The sequence below is a fragment of the Schistocerca serialis genome, chromosome 1, assembly GCF_023864345.2.
Source record: "Schistocerca serialis cubense isolate TAMUIC-IGC-003099 chromosome 1, iqSchSeri2.2, whole genome shotgun sequence".
NCBI lineage: Eukaryota > Metazoa > Arthropoda > Insecta > Orthoptera > Acrididae > Schistocerca > Schistocerca serialis.
Genome location: NC_064638.1, coordinates 584360355 through 584387269, shown reverse-complemented (window position 1 = coordinate 584387269; position 26915 = coordinate 584360355). Strand labels below are relative to the sequence as shown.

At 40.9% G+C, this 26915-nt stretch overlaps 1 protein-coding gene across 1 annotated transcript in view; it reads left to right on the top strand.

Annotated features, from left to right (window-relative positions):
- Positions 1–21689, top strand: part of LOC126457923 (zwei Ig domain protein zig-8-like) — a 398061-nt gene extending 376372 nt beyond the window's left edge. The window contains exon 5 of the mRNA XM_050094621.1: positions 19084–21689. Within this exon, the coding sequence (XP_049950578.1) occupies positions 19084–19193 (110 nt within the window). The 3' untranslated portion in view covers positions 19194–21689. The remainder of the gene's footprint in view (positions 1–19083) is intronic.
- Positions 21690–26915: the final 5226 nt, after the last annotated feature.

The window sequence follows — 26915 nt, the reverse complement described above, 5'->3', positions numbered from 1 at the left end:
TGAAACATGGACTGTGGACAAGAGAATCGAAGCATTTGAGATGTGGTGTTACAGACTAATTGTGAATATTAGATGGACTGATAAGGTAAGTATTGGGGAGGTTCTGTGCAGAATCGTAGAAGAAAACACTCACAAGGAGAAGGGGCAAGATGAATGAACGTCTGTTAAGACCTCAGGTAATGACTTCCATGGTACTACAGGGCGCTGTAGAGGACAAAAGCTGTAGAGGAAGACAGAGATGGAAATACATCCAGCAAATAATTGAGGACGTAGTTTGGTAGTGCTACTCTGAGATGAAGAAGTTTGCACACGAGAGGGATTAGAAGAATTCGTGTCGGCCCGCATCAAACCAGTCAGAAGACTGATGACAAAAAAAAGAAGAAGAAGCAGACGAAGAATGGTGCAAGGAGGCTATAGGTTGTATCTAAACTTACTAGAACTTTTCACGTGGAGATCGCTTAAAATGAAGTGAAGGTGCACCATATCACCACCTTTTTTACTAGTGTATGTTCGAATCATCGGCATGAGGGACATGAAAGCTTCGTGCCAACAGATTGCACTTGGCAGTTGACTATGGCTGCAAAACAATTAGTAACGAGATGGATTCAGGACAAAAGCAGGCACGGGACCTTCCAGAGAGGATGAACAATGAGAACATCGTAGGATTCTTCGACAGGCTTCGACAATTAGATCGACAGATCGTTACAGGATATGCGTGCGTGATTAACCCTCGCATTACCAAGCGGGGTATTCTGACAACCCCAGGTTGATTTTTTCCCTATAATAATGGTATCTGAAGGGCCACATGCTTGGGGTTTCATAATTTTGTACTAAAATGATTGACGTTGAATTCACACTCATGACTGTCAAATTTTTTTGGCTTTATCATTCTTATTCAAGTCATTTATTGGTGGCGTTGTGAGACTACCCCGCTTGGTATGAAACGTCTTATTTTCTTATTTGTAGAAAAAGAAGATTTTGGGGAATATATCTGTCATTCATCTTCTTTGTTGGGTTTTGCCATACATCCAATATTTGTTATTGTTGCTCGTTACTATTGTTGAGTTGAATTTGACGTTCACTGTTGAGCTGACATTTCACGAGTCAGTATTTCATCAGCAAGTAAGGATGTCCAAAGGACTTTCTAGCGAAGAGATCATGGAAATTCTATACAATTCTGATGTCAGTGACGATGAAAGTGAATGGGACATTGATAATGAACTGAATGAATTTATAGAACCTCTTGACAAAGACCATATCATAGCATCAGATATCGCTGATCGTGATATATCAGAAGACACTACACATTCACGTGAACAAGTAGTAGAAGAGGAAGAGGATGATGAAGAAGAAGAAGAAGAAGACGACGACAATGGAGATTTGTTTGTTTCTAGAAGTGGACTACAGTTTTCTAGTGAACCACCATCAGGTAGGCGGCGTCGACGTCGCAACATTTTGAACGTAACACTTGGCCCAGTGAATGATGGAAAAACAATTGAAACAATAACAGAGAGATTTTTATTATTTATCTCACCGGAAATCGTGAGCACCATTGTAGAAGAAACGAACAGGAAAGCCAACGAGTAATTTCTTTGCGGAATGCAGCTCATTCTTCGAACAAAATGACATGAATGACATGGAGAGATATAAATGCAACTGAAGTGTAGGCTGTATTAGCAGTTCTAATAGGAGCTGGTCGAACTCATGGACATCACAGAAGTGCTTCCGATCTGTGGGGAGGTAATGTTGCCTCTGTTGACAACGGAGACACAATAGCACAGAGTACTGAAGAAACCAAGGACAAGCTACAAGCCATCAGGGTAGTGTTCGACAAATTTCATTCTAACTTGTGCAAGAACTTCTATCCTTATGAATACGTGACTATTGATGAACGATTAGCAACGTACCGAGGAAACTGCCCTTTTAGGTTTTATATGAAGAGAAAGCCTGGCAAGTATGGCAGTAAAATTTGGGTTTGTGCTGATTTGAAGACATCTTACTTATTACGGATCCAAATTTACACACAAATGGTGGACAATGCTCGGGAAGTTAATCAAGGAGAGATAGTTGTTTTGTGCAAGAAACCTGCTTGTTATATACATAGAGAAGAAACTGGTAGTGTGAAGTGCATGCAGTGCAAAAATGTACTTGACTGAAAAGTTGAAAAAAGTCTTGTGTTATTTTACTGCAGTGACTGTTGAGGTACATAGATTATTAATTTTCGGTTCGTCGAGTACTGAATTTAGTGAAAGATATAAAAATTTTTGTGCTTTGTATCTGTGATCTGATCAAATACTTCTAATAACCTGAAAACCTATTTTACAATACTAAATATACCCATTCAATGGAAATAATGAAATCTGAGAACAAATATTACAATAAAACACAAAACTCTTTTGGGGTAGTCCAAATACCCCGCTTGGTAAAAGAGAGGTGTGAAAAAGCTTATCAACAGGAGAGTTAATGATCACACTACTACTTTTAATCCCACTCATGCATCTAACCTTTACTACTTATTTATTATTTGCTGGCTACCAGTCTTTAATCAGAAATTTGCCAGTGGAAGAGAAGGAGTTGTCCAGGAGAAGTGATCATAAATTAGATTCAAAACATGCTATGCTATCTGTGAGACTTCTATATTATGGAGTAAATGACCAACAAATTATGTTGCAACATACTGAACTCCTCTGAGCCACTTACAGCTTTAACGGTGGGTAATATAGGTCATTTTTACCTCTAGTGTTGCAGGTATAGTTTATCACTGTTCTGAAATTGTGATGGATTATATATGCCGAATTTTATTAGCGAACATACATACTGTGACGGCGCTGTTGAAATGCCCAGCTCCGTGAAGAGCTACGTACGTAACATTCAAGGGGGAACACTCTATGTTATCCTTGTTGCTCACTTTTGTGCAGTCAATACTTTCTTTCTAAGTGACGAGTTACCTTAGAAAATTATTTCCGTAAGACGTTATTGAGTGGAAATATGCAAAATATGTCAGGAAGTTGATATGTTTGTTTCCAAGATTAGCAGTTATACGAAGAGCAAAAGCAGCTGAACGTAATTGGTTCAGAAACATGCTACTTCCGCTTCAAGTTTTTAGCAATATGTACACCCTATTTACTGACGCCTACTCAAGTGCTACATCAGTTGTTGGCATGACTCTAAACTCAGCTCTCTCTGTTCCTCCATGAGATCCGCAGCGCAGTGGACAACGGCGCTCAGGTTGACGCCGTGTTCCTTGTTTTCAGTAAGGCGTTTGACAACGTCCCGCATGGCCGTTTAAAGGAAAAAAAATACAAGCTTACTGAGTGTCGGAGCAGACTTGCGATTGTATTCAAGACTTTCTTGCAGATAGAAGTCAACACGTCGCTGATAATGGAACAAAATCCACAGATGTAAGGATAAAATTCGGAGTACCACAGGGAAGTGTGATAGAACCGTTGCTGTTTACAATACCTATAAATGACCTAGTAGAAAGCGTCGGATGCTCTTTAAGGCTATTTGCAGATGATGCAGTTCTCTATACCAAAGTAGCAAAGCCAGAATGTAGTAAGAATTTGCAGAACGACCTGCAGAGAATTGATAAATGGTGCAGGCTCTGACAGCTGACCTTGAATGTAAATAAATGTAACATGCTACGCACACATAGGAAAGGAAATCCACTACTGTACAGCTACACTATTGATGACAAACAGCTGGAGACAGTATCTGCCGTAAAACTTCTAGGCTTAACTATTCAGAGCGACCTTAAGTGGAATGACCACAAAAAACAGATAGTGGGAAAAGTAGACACCAGACTCAGATTCATCGGAAGAACCTTAAGGAAATGTAACTCATCCACGAAAGAAGTGCCTTGTAAGGCGCTTGTTTGCCCGATTATTGAGTATTGTTCATGTATCTGGGATCCCTATCAGGTAGGACTGACAGAGAAGATAAAGAATATCCCACGAAGAGCGGCGTGTTTCGTCACGGGATCGTTTAGCTGGCGAGAGAGCGTTACGGAGATGCTGAACAAACTCCACTGGCAGACGTTACAAGGGAGGCATTGTGCATCACGGAGAGATTTACTACTGAAATTTCAGGACAGCACTTTTCAGGAGGAGTCGGACAACGTATTACTTGCCCCCACATACGTCTCGCGTATTGACTACAAGGAGAAAATTCGAGAAATCAGAGACAGTACAAAGACTTAAAGACAACGATTCTTCTCACGCACTATTCGCGAGTGGAACAGGGTTGGAAGGAACAGATAGTGGTACCGAAAGCACCCTCCGCCACACACCATTAGATGGCTTGCGGAGTATGATGTACATGTATTTGTTGCACAGAACTGAACGTAGTGTGTTCCTTTTTAAATTTAGGGAAAGTCCATTTTCAGAGGATCACTTAATAATTCTTTGGAAAATGTAATTTACCAACACTTCTGTTGCCTTCTCTCTAATGGGCTTTATGATAACATTGGTGTCGTCTGCCAAAAGTATCAATTTTGCTTATTGAATGTTAATCGGATGGTCATTTACACACACAGAGTGTTTCAAAAAGGACGTTAAAATGTATTGGAAGTTATAGAGCTGGGTTTAGTGTTATTTTGTAGGAAAACACATCAAGATTTTTTTACCTTAAACTAAAGATGCCGCATGTGGCTTCCACTGGTTATGCTGCATACATCAGTTTCTTCCCAAACTCCCTGTAACATTGGAGGTGTAGCTTGCTCAGTGACTGCGTAAATTCTCGCTCTACGTTCAGGTAAGGAAGCGGCGCAGGAGGTACAAACGCGGTATCGTTGATGAATTCCCATAAAGGAGCATATGGGGAACGTGAGGTCCATGCAATTGACACATCACGACTAATCCCTTGACCTGGAAAGCGATCACTGGGAAAACCCTGGCCTTTAGCCAGGTATTAGGGTGGTGCACCATCTTGCATGAAGTAAACATTTCGCTCTTGATCATTCTCATCGATCTGTAGTGTCACAAATTGTTGTAACATATGCGGGTACACTATCCCGTTGATGGTTCTTTCAAGGAAAAAAAAAAGGGGTCATACACTTTGTTCTCTCTCAATCTACAAAAAACGTTCAGTTTACGGCCGTCACGAACATGTTGCAATCTTTGATATGGATTTTCACTGCCCCAAATCCGATAGTTATGTGTCCTTACCACTTAAGTGAAACGTCGACTCATCAGAAAAGATGATTTCGACCAAGAAATGTTCGTCTTGATGTAACCAATTTGACATATCCGCACAGAAGTTGTTGCGGCCAATTTTATCAGTGACTTTTATTGCTTGTACGATCGTCACTCTGTAGGGTTACAAAAGCAAACGGTTTTTCTACACACTCCAGACAGTCATATGTGGGATTTTCAGTTCGCTAGATGCACACTGGGTCGATTTCGTAAGGCTGTTGACAAAACATTTTCTCACTCGCCCAACTACGTCCTCAGATGTGCTTGGACGACCTGACGATTTCCCATGTCTTACTCAGCATCCTGTTTCTACAAAACATTTATGCCACTCATAAATTGTAGGACTATTAGGAGGATCATCAGCGTACTTAGTATGGAAATTACGCTGAATTGTTGTCGCCGACATCGTTTCTTCAAACCAAAACACACACAGCTAGCACGCTCGGATCCAGTGAAGGCAGCCATTTTATCGTAACTACCGCTAGTGCTCCTTACGGTACGATTCGGCACTAGCGAATTATGCGAGACAACTTGACGCATTTCCCTACAAGCTGACACTACAATCACCTCTGTAGGTACTATGAATTAATTTATATGAATTTTTAAGTTAGTAAAGTCCTTTTTGAAACATCATGTATAAGAAAGAGGAGTGGACCTAAATTGAATTCTGTGGCGCTGCCTTTGTGATTATTTTCTCTAGAGTCACTAAAATGCTCTACCTTTCCGACATTGTCTTAATTATTCAGCACAATCTCCTGCATACGGTTCGTTAAGTGTGGTTCAAGCCAGCTCTGCATAAAGCCACCAATTCCATAAAACCTGAGTTTTCCTAGGAGAGTAACACCATCTTCACAATAACACGACTAGTAATATTAAATAAAGTGCCAACTGCCTATATACTGTTATTTAGGGCTTGTACTATTTGATGAGTGAATGCATTAATAGGATTCTCAGTGGACGAGGCCTCCTGGAGTACAAACTACGACATGGTAAGTAAATTGTTCCCACTTAAGTATGCGACGGCTCTTGAGTACATTACTTTTTCGAATGCTTAGGAAAAAGATGTCAATAAGGAAACTGGACGACAGTAGTTTAAGTCTATCGTATGTCCTCCCTTTTGGAGTGCTTTAACACTAGCACATACAACAGTTGAAATCTGGGCGGAGGCTGCAGGGAGAGTGTCTACAGGAACCGTCTCCGAAACATTGTTCAAAGGTGAATTGAAATCTTGAATACTCATGCATCGTTTAGTATGATAACAGGACCACTGAGGGGAGGGGGGGATATTCTGTGGTATTCAGTGAGCAGTCTCCATTTCGTTTGGAACAGTTTTGTTTGTGGTGGTTTGACTCACGCCAATGTACCCGCAGACGAACTGATGGAAGGTCACAAGAAGCAGCGATACTCGTCACCCATATCTCACCAGCACCGCAAGACTCGTGGTGCTGACGTACTGGATATGAAAACAAAGCAGATTTGGTGATCCTTGAACGAATACTCGTCAGTATGTGGTTATTATTGTTGTGGTCTTCAGTCCAGAGACTGGTTTCATGCAGCTCTCCATGCCACTCCATCCTGTGAAAGGTTCTTCATCTCCCAGTACCAACTGCAACGTACTTCCTTCTGAATCTGTTTAGTGTATTCATCTCTGGGTCCCCCTCTACGATTTTTACCCTCCGCGCTGCCCTCCAATACTAAATTGGTGATCCCTTGATGCCTCAGAATATGCCCTATGAACCGATCCCATCTTCTGGTCAAGTTTTGCCACAAATTTCTCTTCTCTCCAATTCTATTCAATACCTCCTCATCAGTTGTGTGATCAACCCATCTAATCTTCAGCATTCTTCTGTAGCACCACATTTCGAAAGCTTCTAATCCCTTCTTGTCTAAACTATTTGTCGTCCACGTATCACTTCCATACATGGCTACACTCCATACAAATACTTCCAGAAATGACTTCTTGACAATTAAATCTATACTCGATGTTAACAAATTTCTCTTCTTCAGAAACGCTTTCCTTGCCATTGCCAGTCTACATTTTATGTCCTCTTCACTTCGACCTTTATCTGTTATTTTGCTCCCCAAATATCAAAACTCCTTTACTACTGTAAGCATCTCATTTCCTAATCTTATTCCCGCAGTATCACCCGATTTAATTCGACTACATTCCATTATCCTCGTTTTGCTTTTGTTGATGTTCATCTTATATCCTTCTTTCAAGACACTCTCCACTTCGTTCAGCTGCTCTTACAGGTCCTTTTCGGTCTCTGACAGAATTACAATGTCATCGGCGAACCTCAAAGTTTTTATTTCTTTTCCATGGATTTTAATTCCCACTCAAAATTTTTCCTTTGTTTCCTTTACCGCTTGCTCAATATACAGATTGAATAACATCTGGGATAGGCTACAACCCTGTCTCAATCCCTTCCCAACCACTGCTCCCCTTACACGTCCCTCGACTCTTTAAACTGCCATCTGGTTTCTGTACAAATTGTAAATAGCCATTCGCTCCCTGTATTCTACCCCTGCCACCTTAAGAATTTGAAAGAGAGTATTCCAGTCAACATTGTCAAAAGCTTTCTCTAAGTTTACAAATTCTAGAAACGTAGGTTTGCCTTTCCTTAATCTTTATTCTAAGATAAGTTGTAGGGTCAGTATTGCCTAACGCGTTCAACATTCCTACGGAAACCAAACTGATCTTCCCCGAGGTCGGCTTCTACCTGTTTTCCCATTCGTCTGTAAGGAATTCTTGTTAGTATTTTGCAGCCGTAGCTTATTAAACTGATAGTTCGGTAATTTTCGCATCTGTCAACCCCTGCTTTCCTTGGGATTGGAATTATTATATTCTTCTTGAAGTCTGAGGGTATTTCGCCTGTCTCATACATTTTGCTCACCAAATGGTAGACATTGTCAGGGCTGGATTTCCCAAGGCTATCAGTAGTTCTAATGGAATGTTGTCTACTCCCTGGGCCTTGTTTCGACTGAGGTCTTTCAGTGCTCTGTCAAACTCTTCACGCAGTATCTTATCTCCCATTTCATCTTCACCTACATCCTCTTCCATTTCCATAATATTGTCCTCAAGATCATCGCCCTTGTATAGACTGTCTATACACTCCTTCCACCTTTCTGCCTTCCCTTCTTTGCTTAGAACTCGGTTTCCATCTAAGCTCTTGATATTCATGCAAAAGTTTCTCTTTTCTCCAAAGGTCTCTTTAATTTTTCTGTAGGCAGTATCTATCTTATCCCTCATGAGATAAGCCTCTACTTCCTTATATTTGTCCTCTAGCCATCCATGCTTAGCCATTTTGCACTTCCTGTCGATCTTATATTTGAGACGTTTGTATTCCTTTTTGGCTGCTTCACTTACTGCATTTTTGTATTTTCTCCTTTCGTCAATTAAATTCAGTATCTCTTCTGTTACCCAAGGATTTCTAATACCCCTCGTCTTTTACCTACTTGATCCTCTGCTGCCTTCACTATTTCATTCCTCAAAGCTACCCATTCTTCTTTTACTGCATTTCTTTCCCCCATTCCAGTCAATTGTTCCCTTATGCTCTCCCTGAAACTCTGTAGAACCTCTGGTTCTTTCATTTTATCCAGGTCCCATCTCCTTAAATTCCCACCTTTTTGCAGTTTCTTCAGTTTTAGTCTACAGTTCATAACCAATAGATTGTGGTCAGTCCACATCTGCCCCTGGAAATATCTTACAATTTAAAATCTGGTTCCTAAATCTCTGTCTTACCATTATATAATCAATCTGAAACCTTTTAGTATCTCCAGGGTTCTTCCATGTATACAACCTTCTTTCATGATTCTTGAGCCAAGTGTTAGCTATGGTTAAGTTATGCTCTGTGCAAAATTTTACCAGGCGGCTTCCTCTTTCATTTCTTAGCCCCAATTCATATTCACCTACTACGTTTCCTTCTCTTCCTTTTCCTACTGTCGAATTCCAGTCACCCATGACTATTAAATTTTCGTCTCCCTTTTATCTCATGCATTTCATCAATTTCTTCTTCATGTGCAGAGCTAGTTGGCATATAAACTTGTACTACTGTAGTAGGCGTGGGCTTCGTGTCTATCTTGGCCACAATAATGCGTTCACTATGCTGTTTGTAGTAGCTTACCCGCTCTCCTATTTTTTTATTCATTATTAAACCTACTCCTGCATTACCCCTCTTTGATTTTGTATTTATAACCCTGTATTCACCTAACCAAAAGTAGTGTTGCTACTGCTACCGAACTTCACTAATTCCCACTATATCTAACTTTAACGTATCCGGCAATGTGTAATGAAAATTTGGAACAAAGAAGAACTTCTAGAAAATTGGACTATGTGCTCTATCCATTACTCAGAAATGAAAATAAATCGAATCGAGACAACTATATACAGATTGGATATCATATACAAAGTCATGGCAAGAATTTTAGGCAATCGTTGTGAAGATCAGCTTGAACTAAAACTTTGAAAATACCAAGGAGGATTTAGACCATAGAGAATCTGTCCAAAACAGATAATCGCTTTGAGCTTTGGAGCTACTACAAAAGAAAACAGAAACAACAATTTATAACCTTCGTAGACCTCAAATAAGCTTATGATTCTATCCACAGGTCTACAATGATGATGTTAATGAATTGAGACTCCATCTTAAATTATTAAAAGTGATAAACATAGTTCTAACTAACACTAAATCTAAAGCTCAGAGGAGAAATATCTGAACCATTTACGATTAAAAGAGTGTTAAGACAGGGAGACGATCTATCACCATATTTTTTCAATTGTGCTCTGAAGTAATGAAGGAATGACACAAGGAAAATCCTAAATACATAAGAATTGGAACCAAGGAAGATAAAATAAACTTACATTGTTCTGGAGGCTCATATGACAGGTTAATAACATTCAAGTAGCCAGAAATCAAGCAACAAACGGACAAGATATAGTACAAAAGAATAGGACACCATGTGTCATTCGAAACGACTGAGCTAATGGTAGCAGATACACTAATAATTAACCACACAAAAGTATATTACAGGAAAGCAAAAATAATGAAACAATTTAAATATCTAGGGGAAATTACGCAGAACAGGGAATCAGCGATCATAAAGCGGTTACGGCATCGATGATTTCAGCCGTAAATAGGAATATTAAAAAGGGTAGGAAGATTTTTCTGTTTAGAAAAAGTGACAAAAAGCAGATTTCAGAGTACCTGTTGGCTCAACACAAAAGTTTTGTCTCAAGTACAGATAGTGTTGAGGATCAGTGGACAAAGTTCAAAACCGTCGTACATAATGCGTTAGATGAGTATGTGCCAAGCAAGATCGTAAGAGATGGAAAAGAGCCATCGTGGTACAACAACCGAGTTAGAAAACTGCTGCGGAAGCAAAGGGAACTTCACAGCAAACATAAACATAGCCAAAGCCTTGCAGACAAACAAAAATTACGCGAAGCGAAATGTAGTGTGAGGAGGGCTATGCGAGAGGCGTTCAATGAATTCGAAAGTAAAGTTCTATGTACTGACTTGGCAGAACATCCTAAGAAATTTTGGTCTTATGTCAAAGCGGTAGGTGGGTCAAAACAAAATGTCCAGACACTCTGTGACCAAAATGGTACTGAAACAGAGGATGACAGACTAAAGGCCGAAATACTAAATGCCTTTTTCCAAAGTTGTTTCATAGAGGAAGATTGCACTGTAGTTCCTTCTCTAGATTGTCGCACAGATGACAAAATGGTAGATATCGAAATAGACGACAGAGGGATAGAGAAACAATTAAAATCGCTCAAAAGAGGAAAGGCCTCTGGACCTGATGGGATACCAGTTCAATTTTACACAGAGTACGGGAAGGAACTTGCCCCCCTTCTTGCAGCGGTGTACCGTAGGTCTCTAGAAGAGCGTAGCGTTCCAAAGGATTGGAAAAGGGCACAGGTCATCCCCATTTTCAAGAAGGGACGTCGAACAGATGTGCAGAACTATAGACCTATATCTCTAACGTCGATCAGTTGTAGAATTTTGGAACACGTATTGTGTTCGAGTATAATGACTTTTCTGGAGACAAGAAATCTACTCTGTAGGAATCAGCATGGGTTTCGAAAAAGACGGTCATGTGAAACCCAGCTCGCGCTACTCGTCCACGAGACTCAGAGGGTCGTAGACACGGGTTCACAGGTAGATGCCGTGTTTCTTGACTTCCGCAAGGCGTTCGATACAGTTCCCCACAGTCGTTTAATGAACAAAGTAAGAGCATATGGACTATCAGACCAATTGTGTGATTAGATTGAGAAGTTCCTAGATAACAGGACGCAGCATGTCATTCTCAATGGAGAGAAGTCTTCCGAAGTAAGAGTGATTTCAGGTGTGCCGCAGGGGAGTGTCATAGGACCGTTGCTATTCACAATATACATAAATGACCTTGTGGATGACATCGGAAGTTCACTGAGGCTTTTTGCGGATGATGCTGTGGTGTATCGAGAGGTTGTAACAATGGAAAATTGTGCTGAAATGCAGGAGGATCTGCAGCGAATTGACGCATGGTGCAGGGAATGGCAATTGAATCTCAATGTAGACAAGTGTAACGTGCTGCGAATACACAGAAAGATAGATCCTTTATCATTTAGCTACAAAATAGCAGGTCAGCAACTGGAAGCAGTTAATACCATAAATTACCTGGGAGTACGCATTATGAGTGATTTAAAATGGAATGATCATAAAATGTTGATCGTCGGTAAAGCAGATGCCAGACTGAGATTCATTGGAAGAATCCTAAGGAAATGCAATCCGAAAACAGAGGAAGTAGGTTACAGTACGCTTGTTCGCCCAATGCTTGAATACTGCTCAGCAGCGTGGGATCCGTACCAGATAGGGTTGATAGAAGGTATAGAGAAGATCCAACGGAGAGCAGCGCGCTTCGTTACAGGATCATTTAGTAATCACGAAAGCGTTACGGAGATGATAGATAAACCCCAGTGGAAGACTCTGCAGGAGAGACGCTCAGTAGCTCGGTACGGGCTTTTGTCAAAGTTTCGAGAACATACCTTCACCGAAGAGTCAAGCAGGATATTACTCCCTCCTACGTATATCTCGCGAAGAGACCATGAGGATAAAATCAGAGAGATTAGAGCCCACACAGAGGCATACCGACAATCCTTCTTTCCACGAACAATACGAGACTGGAATAGAAGGGAGAACCGATAAAGGTACTCAAGGTACCCTCCGCCACACACCGTCGGGTGGCTTGCGGAGTATGGATGTAGATGTAGATGTAGATACGGCTTGGAGAGAAACTTGCAAGGCAAGAAAGAACTAACGATAAAAGCTCAAAAATAAACTTGGTCTACAAGCAACGAAAACGCCTATCAATCCAGACCAAATTAGAATGTTGCACGACAAGGGTTCAACAAGAGTTTACAAACAGAAGTTAAACACTTTTCAAAGTTACCCAAAAAAAGAAAGAATCGACAAAACCCTAAAAGTACAGATAAGAACAGCTAGAACACGTGTAAATGAGGAATATCAAAACGATGGGCAATGGCTGATAGTGCCAAGTTTTTGGTCATATGATGACACCAAAGGTCAGATTACCAAGAAAAATCACAGAGAAATTATGAACATGAAGCAATATGCAGGATAGATAAAGGAAATCATGGAATATATGAAATATCTAGAATGATCCATGGACTACTTGAAAGTCGAAACAGAAAATTTAAAGAAACTGAAAAACATAAAAATAAAATATAAACCAGTAATAGACAAACGGCATCCAAGATAAAGGGTATTTACAGATGAGGAACGACAAAAAAGACCAGTAAAATGAAAAGGTGGTTTGCAATTTGGAAGGAAAACTTACTGAAGAATGTGGACAGAAAAAACCCGTTTCTTCGATTTAGATGCAACACACTTATCCTCCAAAAGATCAAAGTACTGTTTTACGGAAACCGGATCATTTCTTGTCCACACTGACCGAAGTTCCTGGATTAAATTCCACATATTGTAAATAAGAGTGCCTGAGATAAGAAATTTACATTGTAAAAATGTACGTTCCTCTTTTTCAGTCAGGGAAAAGAGAGAGAAAAAGCAAAGATTATCGTAAGAAAAGTAGATGGCTTACACCACTGTTCGCCTCTACAGCCCTCCCTACAATCAGGAGATTCGATATCCTGCTCACGATAAACAAGCGCTCCAACTGGTTTTAATATTTACTGCGCTTCCCAGAATTACGATAATCTGACGTCGTGGTCCAGAGAAACAAACTCCGGAATTTGATGCTAATACGTCGTGGTCCAGAGAAACAAACTCCGGAATTTGATGCTAACATTTTGTATACATTTCTTTCCGGTAGAGGTTGCCCTAACCTATTTGTGATGTTTCCTTGTAACAGCCCTTGCGTCTGACATTGGTCCCTTGGTCACCTCTTCACCTTCTCTTCCAGAACATTAGTGCTTATTCTATATTATTTTATTGGTTGGTTTATTCTTACTTGATCAAAATTCTGAGAAAAATGTACTGCCTGGAAAATTTAATATTTCATCTCATCCTTCTTTATCCCCAGCCAGATGGTCAATTCCTTTTGTGAAGGCTACCCCCGTCGGAGGTTCGAGTCCTTCTTCGGTCATGGATGTGTGTGTTGCCATAGCGTTAAGTTAGTTTGCCTTATATTAAGTAGTGTGTAAGCCTAGGGACCGATGATCTTAGCTCTTTGGTCCCCACAGGAACTTACCACCACCTTACGTGAACAATTGCCTATCCTGAAAATTTTATATTTCTTCTAATCCTTCTGTATGCCCAACCAGGTGATCTACGCCTTACGTGAACATTTTCATTTGTACACGTTTCTCCTCTACTATATATCCTATTTTCGCTCAGTTGCGTGCCTATACTCCAGATTAATAGTAGTATGACATCTCTTTATATTTTCTTTTTCCTAACCTGCTATCGGTGCGGGGTGGTCCATAGGTGAGGAAGAACATTTCTAAAAGAAAAAAAGGCAGAATATCAGAAATAGTAGTGTACTTAATGGGGGGTGCCTTGAAGCTATGAAACCAACATGGCGGCAATATTGGAAATCACCATTCCGCTTGCTACTCGTAAAAATTGTTCATGTCACGTATCAAACAATCCAAAATTACGACAGAGAATCAATGGTGCCTCAATTTGAGAGTCTCTTCTTTCGGCTAGCCACTGGTGACTCGCCCCTATAGCTGCAAAACTTGATGCCGTTAGCACAAAATGAACGCATTGCGTCCTGATATCAGGATAGAGGAGTACCTGTCATTTCGCACAAGTTTTCTATCAACACCGCCAAGACAGTCAGCAATAGCCCGCACTGTGAAGCTGAAATTTGTTGCAGAGCACCACGAAACTGTCTCTACCTCAGACAAAATGAAACCTTGGAATCGGGGGCGGCTCCGATTGAAGCAATATCAACTGCTGTTACGGAGTCGTTCAGTTAGAGAAACTGGGGTCAGCCGTACTTAAATTATTGTGACAACTCCGGCCACGCAGAAATGGCACCTAAACAAAGTTTCCAAATGGCTCTCAGCACTATGGGACTTAACATCTGAGGTCATCAGTCCCCTAGATTTAGAACTATGTAAATGTAACTAACCTAAGGACATCATACACATCCATGCCCGAGGCAGGACTCGAAGCTGCGACCGTAGCAGAAGCGTGGTTCCAGACTGAAGCGCCTAGAGCCGCTCGGCCACCGCGGCCGGCTAAACAAACTGCAGATGTTACATCTCACCGAGGACGGTCCAGATTGCCACGTTCAGTTTCTAGAAGCTGCAGTGCAAGGCTTGCCAGAAACGACCGTTTTGCCATTGACATACGTTTTAAGGCTGAAAGTCTGTGTGAACGAAGGATCACATGTGCTCGTCAGATGTCAGCTTTCACTGGATGGACCCAACGAAGATAGTTGGCGCATCGAACGAGGCGGCGTGGAATATGATGTCCTCAAATTGATGGGCCACTCTTCATGCGGCGTACAGTAACCAGTCCGTTATCTGGAGTTATCGGAAAAAGATGTGCCGACGTCTCATCAGTAAATATTTTCTTGAATGCTGATATCACAGAAACATAAAATTAATCATTGAAATGCAACTTTGACAAGCTAACGTGAAAATCAGGCTTTTGTAAGATTCTCCGTGAGCTAAGGTGTATCTGTTAAGACTGGCTTCAAGAAGAAATCGTAAGACATTCGCATGTATGCGGTTCTTGGGTTCCAAGAAAGTTATAGGGAGCTTCTCCCGAATTATTACTTAATGTATGAGAATGATCCTTCCTAATAAGGCTTCAAAATATTTTCAAACGTGGTAATGTTATTTGTGTGACAGATGTTCTGTCCATGTGGCAACTTTATTTTATATATTTATTTATTTATTGTTCCGTGGAACCAAATTAAGGAGAAGTCTCCATGGTCATGGAACGAGTCAATACATGAAATTATAACACAATATTAGAAACAGACAAAATGAAATACAAAAAAACATATTCAGGTAACAAGTCGTAAGTTTAAATGAAGAAAATCAACAATGTAACAATGGAATTTGCTTAATTTTTTAGCTCTTCCAGGAGCTCCTCGACAGAATAGAAGGAGTGAGCCATGAGGAAACTCTTCAGTTTAGACTTAGAAGAGTTTGGGCTACTGTTAAGATTTTTGAGTTCTTGTGGTAGCTTATTGAAAATGGATGCAGCAGAATACTGCACTCCTTTCTGCACAAGAGTCAAGGAAGTGCGTTCTACATGCAGATTTGATTTCTGCCTAGTATTAACTGAGTGAAAGCTGCTAACTCTTGGGAATAGGCTAATATTGCTAACAACAAATGACATTAAAGAAAATATATACTATGAGGGCAATGTCAGAATTCCCAGATTTTTGAATAGGGGTCGACAAGAGGTTCTCGAACTTACACCACATATAGCTCCAACAGCCCGTTTTTGAGCCAAAAATACCCTTTTTGAATCAGAAGAATTACCCCAAAAAATAATACCATATGACATAAGCGTATGAAAATATGCGAAGTAGACTACTTTTCGTGTTGAAGTGTCACTTATTTCAGATACTGTTCTAATGGTAAATAAAGCAGCATTTAGCTTCTGAACAAGATCTTGGACATGGGTTTTCCACAACAGCTTACTATCTATCTGAACGCTTAGGAACTTGAACTGTTCCGTCTCGCTTATAATATGCCTATTCTGTCTGATCAAAATATCGGTTCTTGTTGAATTGTGAGTTAGAAACTGTTAAAGCTGAGTCTTACTGTGATTTAGGATCAAATTATTTTCCAAAAGCCACTAACTTATTTCATGAACTACATTATTTGTTACTGTTTCAATATTACACACAAGATCCTTCACTATCAAGCTGGTGTCATCAGCAAACAGAAATATTTTTGAATCACCTGTAATACTAGAAGGCATATCATTTATATAAATAAGAAACAGCAGTGGCCGCAGCACTGACCCTTGGGGAACACCCCACTTAACAGTGCCCCATTGGGACTGAACATTACTACCACTCTCAATATTGCGGAGAATTACCCTCTGCTTTCTGTTCGTAAAGTAAGAGGCGAACCAATTGTAAGCTACTCCCCTTACTCCATAATGATCCAACTTCTGCAGTAATATTTTGTGGTCAACATAGTCAAAAGCCTTCGTTAAATCAAAGAAAACACCTAGCGTTCCGTCCAAAACCTCACTGAGAGAAGAGAATATAGCATTTTCAGTTATTAAACCATTTCTAAAACCAAACTGAACATTTGTCAGCAAATTATGTGAATTTAAATGCTCCAGTAACATTGTATATACAACCTTCTCGATAAGTTTAGCAAACACCGATGGCATAGAAATAGGTCTAAAATTGTCAACATTATCAATGTCTCCCTTTTTATAAAGTTGCTTCACTACCGAGTACTTTAACTGGTCAGGAAACCGACCACTCCTAAAGGAAAAGTTACAGATATGGCTGAGAACTGGGCTAACATACATAGAACAATACTTCAGTATTCTGCTAGATACCCCGTCATATCCATGAGAGTTCTTGGTCTTTAGTGATTTAATTATTAACTCAATCTCCCTCTTGTCAGTATCATGGAGGAGCATTTCAGGTAACAGTCTCGGAACACTTTTTTCTAAGAGCGCTATATGATTCCCTGTTGGGACTAGGTTTCTATTTAGTTCACCTGCTATATTCAGAAAGTGATTATTAAATACTGTACATATATGCGACTTATCAGTAACACGGACATTCCCACTGCGCACTGATTCTATATCCTCGACCTGTCTCTGCAGACCAGCAACTTCCTTTACGACTGACCATATGGTTTTAATTTTATCCTGAGACTTAGCTATTCTATCTGCATACCACATACTTTTTGCCTGCCTAATAACATTTTTAAGCACCTTACAATACTGTTTGTAATGGGCTGCTGCATTTAGATTTTGACTGTTTCTAACGTTTTGATATAATTCCCACTTTGTTCTACAAGATACTGTTATCCCTCTAGTCAGCCACCCAGGCTGCCGGTTTGTGCAAGTACCCTGTTTTAAACGTTCTAACGGAAAGCAACTTTCAAAGAGCATGAGAAAAGTCTTGAGAAAAGCATTATATTTATCGTCTACTTTATCAGCGCTGTAAACATCTTGCCACTCTTATTCCATTATAGGGTTTACAAAGGTCTCTACAGCAACTGGATCAGCTTTCCTGAACAGGTGATGACTATATTTAACACGTGTTGCAGCACAAAAATCTTTTAAAGTTAAAATTTGTGCATCATGATCTGAAAGGCCATTCACCTTTTTGCTAACAGAATGCCCTTCTAGTAATGAGAAATGAACAAAAATGTTGTCTATGGTTGTTCTACTGTTCCCTTGCACTCTCGTTGGAAAGAATACGGTTTGCATAAGATTATATGAATCAAAGAGGTCTACCAGCAACCTCTTCCTTGCACAATCGCTTATACAATTAATATTGAAGTCACCACATATAACTAACTTTTTGTATTTCCTATAAAGTGGACCACGAACCTCCTCTAGCTTTAACAAAAATTTTGTGAAATCGGAGTCTGGGGATCTATAAATAACAACAGTTAGAAGTTTAGCTCCGTTAAATTTAACCACACCTGCACAACATTCAAACACCTTTTCAGTGCAGTACTTTGAAACATCAATTGACTCAAATGGGATGCCGTTTTTCACATACATTGCTACTACCCCACACCGCAAAGAGCTCCTCGAAAAGCTGCCAGTCAACCTGTATCCTGGTAATGGAAGCCTCTGAATTGTTTCCTTATTTAAGAAGTGTTCAGATATACCAATAATTTCAGAGTCAACATCTATAAGCAGTTCACTAACTTTAATATCTTGTATATTTTGATGAAATATACTAATTCCCTCATTACTCGGATACCTCAGCTTTGTCAAAAGTGATTTCCTCGTTAGAAAGACTTCCCTTAAGCAGGAATACCTATCAGCTGACTTCAATCTAAAAAAGGTGCAGCTCTAACACTCACTACTGCAGGAATTTTCCCATGAGTGATCCCACCAACCCCACCTATGCTGTCACCTATAAGCTTTGCCAACCTCCCCTTTCCATACCTGTTGAGCTGCAGGCCGTGTCTAGTGAAAATATAAATGAGTTCGAAATCACTCCCAATTCCCTCCTGCCTCCTTCTTGATTTAGGACACTCGTGGATTCCCCAATAGCAATTCAAATGACTTTCAAAAATCTTTACATGTGGCAGCACTAAAATATTTTCTCGATCCTTTTTACTATGCTTATCCGCTTGGATATGTTTCCTTTTGTCACGGCCTCTGAGCCTGTAAGTAGCGTTCTCCCATTCTGCCTACTCGTAAATTCTGCAGTAGACAGCAGTGCAGCATCACATTTCTTCTGTTATCAGATCAGACGCCGGCCGCCATGCAACACAGCGACGCGTCACCCGAGCCACGTGGGCTGCACGTGCACGTGGTGCTACTGTTGTTGCTGTGGGCGGCCAGCGCTGTCTGCTAGCACCGACGGGACTACGGCGGAGACGGACTTGCTGACCACGCCTTCACTTTCATCGACGCGGCCGAGGGCACTGCAGCGGGTTTCTACGATGCGTCCGATGTCCAGGTCACCGGAGGCAGAGCGGAGAATCTTCTGCCACTAACTTCCGCAACAGTGTCCACGGTCCTAACATTGGCGGTGATATTTCGTCACTGTTGGTTGCTGTATCCATCACTGGCTCCAGAAAAGAGGACCTGAAGAATGTGATATTCGAGAGGCGGAATAATCGTCTGGTTTACACGTCGTTGCGATAAAGTGAAAATACGTACAGCGAACATAAACGTAGTCAGAAAACCTGCATCAAATTTGAGGATCGTTGTGGGCTGGGTAAGGCGTAGTGAATAGCGATTACCCTTCAATGTTTGATCAGGGAGGACTCTCGCATACAAATGGTCGACATTGTCAGTTCGTCGACAGGAAGATGTCTTTTCTAGTGCGGATATTTGCAGATGTCGTAAATAGTGGACGTACTGAAGGGAAACATGGTTCTCAGTTTCAGTGGCCCACAGGCCACACAGTGCTGACTTGGAAGATCAAGCCAAGTAAACGTGTGAAAGGTAACACCGTTAAACTTCTATTTCTCTAAATTAGAGGGAGGAATAATTGTTTCGGCGACTGCGAAGGACGTAAATGTCACCAAACCTTTGGTCATACACTTGCTCGAAAAAATCTGAGGACGTGTTAAAGTTTTAAATTGATGCACAGGAAAGGGAGCTATGGTTTTAGTTTCGTTGACCAACCAACCAGCGCATATTCACTTCAGTTGTGGTACACATTTATTACACAGTTGCCCACATTCAGTAAAAAACATGAAATGTAGACGAATATCTTAAAGAATCAGATTTCAGTCAAAGTAAGATAAAAGAAAGGTGCCCAAACTGTCAACTTTCGATCCCGTGTCTCCGTTTACTAATTTCAGAGCTATTTTCCTGTTTCTTTCCACTTTTGACATTCTTTATTTGTTCTGTAGAAACGGTATCGCATTCAAAAATGTGCAGTGCCGAAATATCTGAAAGAAACGATTTACCATTATCTTCACATCAGTGAAATGGTGACACTTGGTATCATGTTGAGTAATTCGCAAGAATAATACGTCATGGCTGCGTTGATTTTTCATATGTCTTCAAAATTTGTGTTTATTGAGGGAATTAGGAATTGTAATAGCGCATCGATGGTAATTCCACGAAAGGATCTAAGCGGAGAAATTTTGAAGGTTGTGCGAGACGCAAAGAAACTTTGGGACCATGTACCAAATACAAATAGTATCAATCCTGATTAGATTCAATCAGCAAAGACTCAGATCACCTTGTCATAAGCAACGCATGCCACGAGGAAACTGAATATCAAACAAGACGTTTCCAAGCAGGATAAGGATTAATGCTTGTTGCAAAAAGTGAATGAAAATAACGGAAACATGTTTATTGCTAGTTCAGACATTCATGTGTCTACTTAGCGCAAATATCCGACATTTTTGCTGTTAGAATGGACAGTTATACGGCGCAGCACATAGGCAAAAGACACAGATTGATTTCTGTAGGTATTTAACCCTTACGGTTCAATTAGTCCCGAAGTAACAGAAAAATGGACAGATATTTTGAGATTGCCAGTTACAGAATCAGGAACAATGTTACGTCCTGTGCGGATCATCTTGCTTAGGAATTTAGAGGAAAACCTGTCATTACCTTTATTTCGGTTTTTCTTTTTTCACGTTAATATTACACAAAAAAAATTTAAGTTTTGCCAACTTTACATGAATATTCTCATATCCGCTGTTTGACCACGTCCTCATGTATATAACAGTTCACTGGATATACCGATGTTTGTTCTTAGTTATGGACATAGCTTTAGTTGCCAAGCAGCATCGGCAGTTGATAGAGCCACTCCGTATTAGAAGAGAAATCTTAGCGAATAGATTTCTTTAATACTGGAGTTTCAAGACACAAAAAAATATCGAAGCTCATCAAGAAAGAGTTAAACATGTCCCGATCTGTTCCTCTGGATTCAACTTTCCCTGCAGAATGGTGTTTCCATTGTGACAAGTGACTGTGTGAGTGGTGCAGCGAAAGTGAAAACCTGTGCCTCTCATCAAAACTTAATTCGAATGTTAATGTGTATTATTCAAACAACGTCCGTTGGACTTTGTCTTTTTAAAAGATATATGACTATATTTATGAACTAAAATCGTATGAAATATATTGAAATTTAAATATTTCTTTTTTTCATAACATTACGTTACTTCTTACATGTGTATGTATTCAACGAGAGATATTCCTGTGGATAGTTCTCTGAGGCCGTGCCTAGTGTGGGAGACTGGACACGCCATTGTATCCACCCTGGTTCGTGGTTTCGTCTAGTACAACGTTTCAGCCATCGAAGGAAAGGAGTACATCTCTTTTAGTGACTTTGTGGACTGTAGTGAACGTGAGACATTAAATTATTTTTGTATCAATTATGGAGTGTAACACCTTTTTAAAACCTTACATAACACACATTGTATTTCATTGATTTTGAAAAAAGGTAATGGACTGAATATGTAACATCTTTCATACTTTAGCCATATCATTCATGGGCTGTAATAGGGAAACCAGTCGAGGCAATATTGTTTTCCTTTGATTTCGGTATGTAAATGTGTCATTTTTTTAATTGTTTAGAAGTTGCGGAACATCTGTTTAGATGTTTACTTAACAGCTGGAATCGATGTTACCTCTAAATAGTTCGAGTAGCTCCCAGTCACACGTAATATTAGTCAGTTGCCTTTGGAGCTGGCAGTTGCGTACAGCAGTCTGCCCAAATGAAAAGTTAGAGACACTCATTCACTCATTCTTCAACTGAATAACACTTCCATTCTCCTTATACTTCGAAAAAAAAACTTGGGTCATGAAATTTAACTGACGAAATAAATGTGGTTATGTGTTAATTACTTATTAAGAACATAACGAAAGTATCGCACTACTAAATTGCACTACTGTTTGTAGAATGTGGAACACTCAGAAGCAATTCTCTGCAACACACCAAGAAAAGAGGCCGTGTAGACCAGTTGAATCAAAACAAGTGATTTAAGTAGGAGAGAGGCAGTTTTCACATACGCCCAGCAGCGCCGGACAGGTCAAAGATACGAAACGGTCACTCGATGCGCAGCCGTCGTATGAATAGGAAAGGTGTAACCAAGTGCCATTATGCCTTGGTGACATGACAGTGTGGGATATAGACATTTGAGTGCGTTCGAACGGGGCAGAAAGATTTTCCGGGATGCGGGTCTGCAGGGCACGATGCTTCTTCATTGAGGCGTATGTGGAACCGGCAGGGAGAAGAGGCCGTACGACGCAGTGCCGATAGCCGCGCGGAATGACCACGCGGTTTTGATGCGCCTTGTCACGGACTGCGCGGCCCCTCCCACCGGAGGTTCGAGTCCTTCCTCGGGCACGGGTGTATGTGTTGTCCTTAGCATAAGTTAGTTTAAGTAGTGTGTAAATCTAGCGACCGATGCCCTCAGCAGTTTGGTCCCTTAGGAATTCACACACATTTGAACATTTTGCAGCGCCGACAGGGTACTGCACGACACAACGTGAGGACAGCGCGAGATGACTGCCATCTTCTCTGCTTGGCCGAAACGGACTGAATAGCATCGTCCACAGTGTTGGCGCGACGTTGAGGCACTGCAACAAGTGCGGACATGTGTGCGTCAGCGGTTCGACGCCTTTCCTTGCGAGCTGGACTGGTGGCACGCATGCCGTAACGTTGTTTTCCATTTGTCATAACCCACAACCACCGCAATGGGCACGTGAACGCCGACACTGGCTCGCTCCGTGGAAAAATGTTGTGTTTTCGGACGAGTTATGCTTCAACTTGTTCTGTAGTCATGGCCGAATACGCGTCCGATGCAGCAATGGTGAACGCAATCGGGCAGGTTATTTTGTTGAGCGGCATAGCGGACAAACTCCAAATGTGATAGTTTGGGGCACCATTGCCTATAACATGCAATCTCGCCCCTTCTACGCCTTGAGAGTAATCTGAATAGCTACTGCTACTTCGGGGACATTTTAATGCTCGAGACAATGCTCCCCCTCCAGGTCGTTCCACATGTCATATATCAGCACGATAGTAGTTGGGCGCGTGTTTCGAGGAATATAGAAGTCGCTTCCATAGATCGGCTGGTACCACGCTTCCCTGGCCTACCTCTTCACATTTGATAGTATGGCACGTTGCCCATCGGTCGCGTCTGGAAAACGGTTGGTCGGCAACTTGTTCGCTTAGATCTTTCTGCAGCCACAGCTGCGTCGACGAGAATTCCCCAGCAATATATTCAGGCGCTTTTTGATTCCTTGCGACGACTTCTAGCGGCTCTGATTGTAGCACGCGGTGGCGTTACTTCGTAATCAATTTGCCCAGACATAGAAGAAGTACAGGTCTGTAAATCTAATTATTTTTGTAGTGTCATGTCCGTAATCGGTCGAATAAATTTCATTGCGATCACATATCCCGTTCTTGACGTTTCACTTTCCCAAGAGGGGAGGTGGTAGATCAACTCGAAACTGAAGAAACGACGTGTTTAAGGTGGTAGACCGCTATTTAGATAAAGTTGGGTTCAGATACGCTACAGATCGTAGCCTTGAATTTTATAAGCCCTCTCAGGCCAATCTCGGGGTTGTTCGCGCAATAAGGTCACAACAATTAGCGTTCCCATTCTTGTCCAACCAACTAAGTCTTTCTCCCTAATGATCTCGATGTCGACTGGAGACTAATCGCACTTATGAGCAGCACCTGACACACTCGACTCAGAAGAAAGGTCTGAAATTGCCAAAGGAACGGTGTCGCGGAGTCTGCTGACCACGAACTATAAGCGTTTACCTTTCTTTCCTTCACGAAGGGTTGATAAAGATACCTTGTAGGTCTAACGCAGAACACACTGCAGTGCACTAGTGATTCCGACATGACGAGCAAACCACGCGTCTTATTTCACACACCTCAAATTTAACTGTATCATTTTGCAAAAATGAATATAAATTTTTGTTGATATTTCTCTACTCGAATGAAAGCACACGAGAAAGAAAGCATAGATGGCGATAAACCTGGGGTTTACCGTATACGCAATATTTTTACATGTTTTTCAAGAAGTTACTATTATAAACTGCTTTTAGTTACGCTTAATTCCCAGTGTTACGTAAGAACTACTAAAGTTTACGGCGATATGAAACCATTGAGACAAAATTACAGCGCATACTAGTGGGCCATAACTATGGCAGTATGTGTGAACGTTTATGTTATGTTTATGTTGGTAGAGGCATCACATACTAGAGGTAACATATTTACGTACTGTGCGATGTTTACACTGGCGTCTTTAATGCTACCTGAGAAATTGTTTCTGAATTGATTCACTATCGCAGCCCACGAGTGACTTCCTTTTTTCACTAATAACAACACATTGACGAACAGCGAACTTGTCGAGACTGACTGCGTAAGTATGTAACTTTTCGCTATTGTCTCCTTGTTCTTCTTCGAAATGGAGATCTTTATTAAACTTGCTGATCCATTCTAAAATGATGGGTATATTTTTTTTCTCAAAAATTTTAACCGATTCATATTGAGCCTGTTTAGCAAAATAGGCAACAAAGAAAAATTGTACAGACTTTGTTGATGCTATGGTAGATATATTTTTTTTATTTCGAAAATATGCTAGCAATAACCACGATGAACTTCAGTGGATTACTCTGCGAGATGCAATTTTAATATTGAATGTACGAAGCTGTAACCCCACTCAAAATTATTCTCTCGACTGTTGTCTGTCAACTGGAATACAGGCATTAATAGCCGAGTTTCTCTCGAAACATACATAGCCGTAGCCGCCGACACATGCAGCGGCGCTCGACAAGAGGTACCTGGTTCGAATCCTGGTGGTAGAAGGAGAGTCGTCGCAAGCAGTTGGCCGACATGACTGCGGTGGAATGGGTTGGAGTTAGAATGGTATTGCTGTAAAGTTGCTGGTAACGAGATAGTGCGTCAGTCTGATATAACAAACTTTTACTTCAGTGTTCATGCGGCAATGTTGCCGCACGAGGGCGTTAAATTCTGTAGCCCCATTGTACTATTCAAGAGCACTTGGTCCTAAGACGATGTGACACCCACTCCATTCTGTTTAATCGCCATCAGCTATAAGTGCCGTGACACTAAAACTCTACACGCACTAATTGCAAGTCACTTTACATTTACTCTAAGTACGAAACAACTCTCACATTGCAAGAAGGGATGGTGCTGTTGTGCGCTAAAAAGGGAAACTCCGCACCACAATGCCATCGGATTTAGTGGTGAGATGACCCAGTGGATAGACCGTCAAAATCTGCACACAGATAAAGCTCGAAAAAAGGGAAATGGAGTACTTAATTGTGAAAAAAGTAGAAAACTCGAAAGAGCGATTTGCACAACTCAAGATATAGAACATCGAGCTAATGTGAATACCTGCGGCGTCGTAATTATGTGATAACGGTGTTCAAATCTCCCTCGTGTTCAATATTTTTTCCCAAAAAATTAGGAAAAGTCCATTCGGTCATTGGCGTGTCTGTTCGCTGTGTTTCAAATTGTGTCTATGTCGTGGTGTAACGTCCGTTTGCAACAGCGAGGTGTAAGGAAGGGACCTACACACATACTTACCTTCCATTTGTCCTAAATAAGTACCATATGACTCTTGCACTTCATTTTGGAACTTTTGACTCATGAATTGCTTTGTTGTAAAGTAACCACATCCGATTATTTGTTGTTTTCAATTCTGTGAGAGGGCTATGCGACATGTCACCTGCTCTCACTAATCACCATGCCATAGTAATAGTCTTACCACATGAGTCATATCCTGTAACCAATGTACAATATGACAATTGGCAGGACTACAGAAGAAGAACAGAGACGTCAGTAACCTGACGGAAATTTTATGATTTTGTGAGTAAAATAATGGATCACGAGGCAGATTTGAAATTGGATCTCCCACTTTGCTGTCCAACACAACCACGACGCCATGATTTTTATAATACGCTCGTTGTTACACATCTTGAGCTCGGACTATTCTTTGTTTCTGTTCTGCTTCTTTTTCCTCAGTTCAGTACAGTGGCGGCTGCTATATAAGGGCGCAAGAGCATGTGAACACCATAACTAGCCGCATCTTGTGCGGTTATTGGTTAATTTTCTTTCAATGCCGTTAAAACGTAGATTCTGCAGTCTGAAAGATACGGCAACTTAAACCTACGGAGCTGCTGCTTCTCTAGACTCTGTGAAACTTGGCATCAGGGGAGCGAGCACACCAACACCTGTGCGCGTTTTAAGGAGCTTTTGCGCATGCGCTAATCGCGCGATGTAATTCCTCACGAGCCAAATACGTACGGATTTGATACACAACGTGTACGTTTCACGATGAGCACAAATAGCCTTTGTCACTCAACAAGAAGTTTATCTCAGTGCCTCCAGGTGGTAGCAAACTGCGGTAGACTGTTATGCCCATTCGCTCGAATAAATCCTGCTAGATGATATCACACTCCTCAGATCTGCTGAATAGAATTGTATCGGACGTCAGTATATGTTAAAGTTGTACTGACAGTAAACGTATTTTGGGGTTTCTGAACGAATTAAGCAATGAATTTTATTTCACAGTAATCCACTTGAGGCGCTGACAATCATAATGGTCTAAAACACATCACCGTC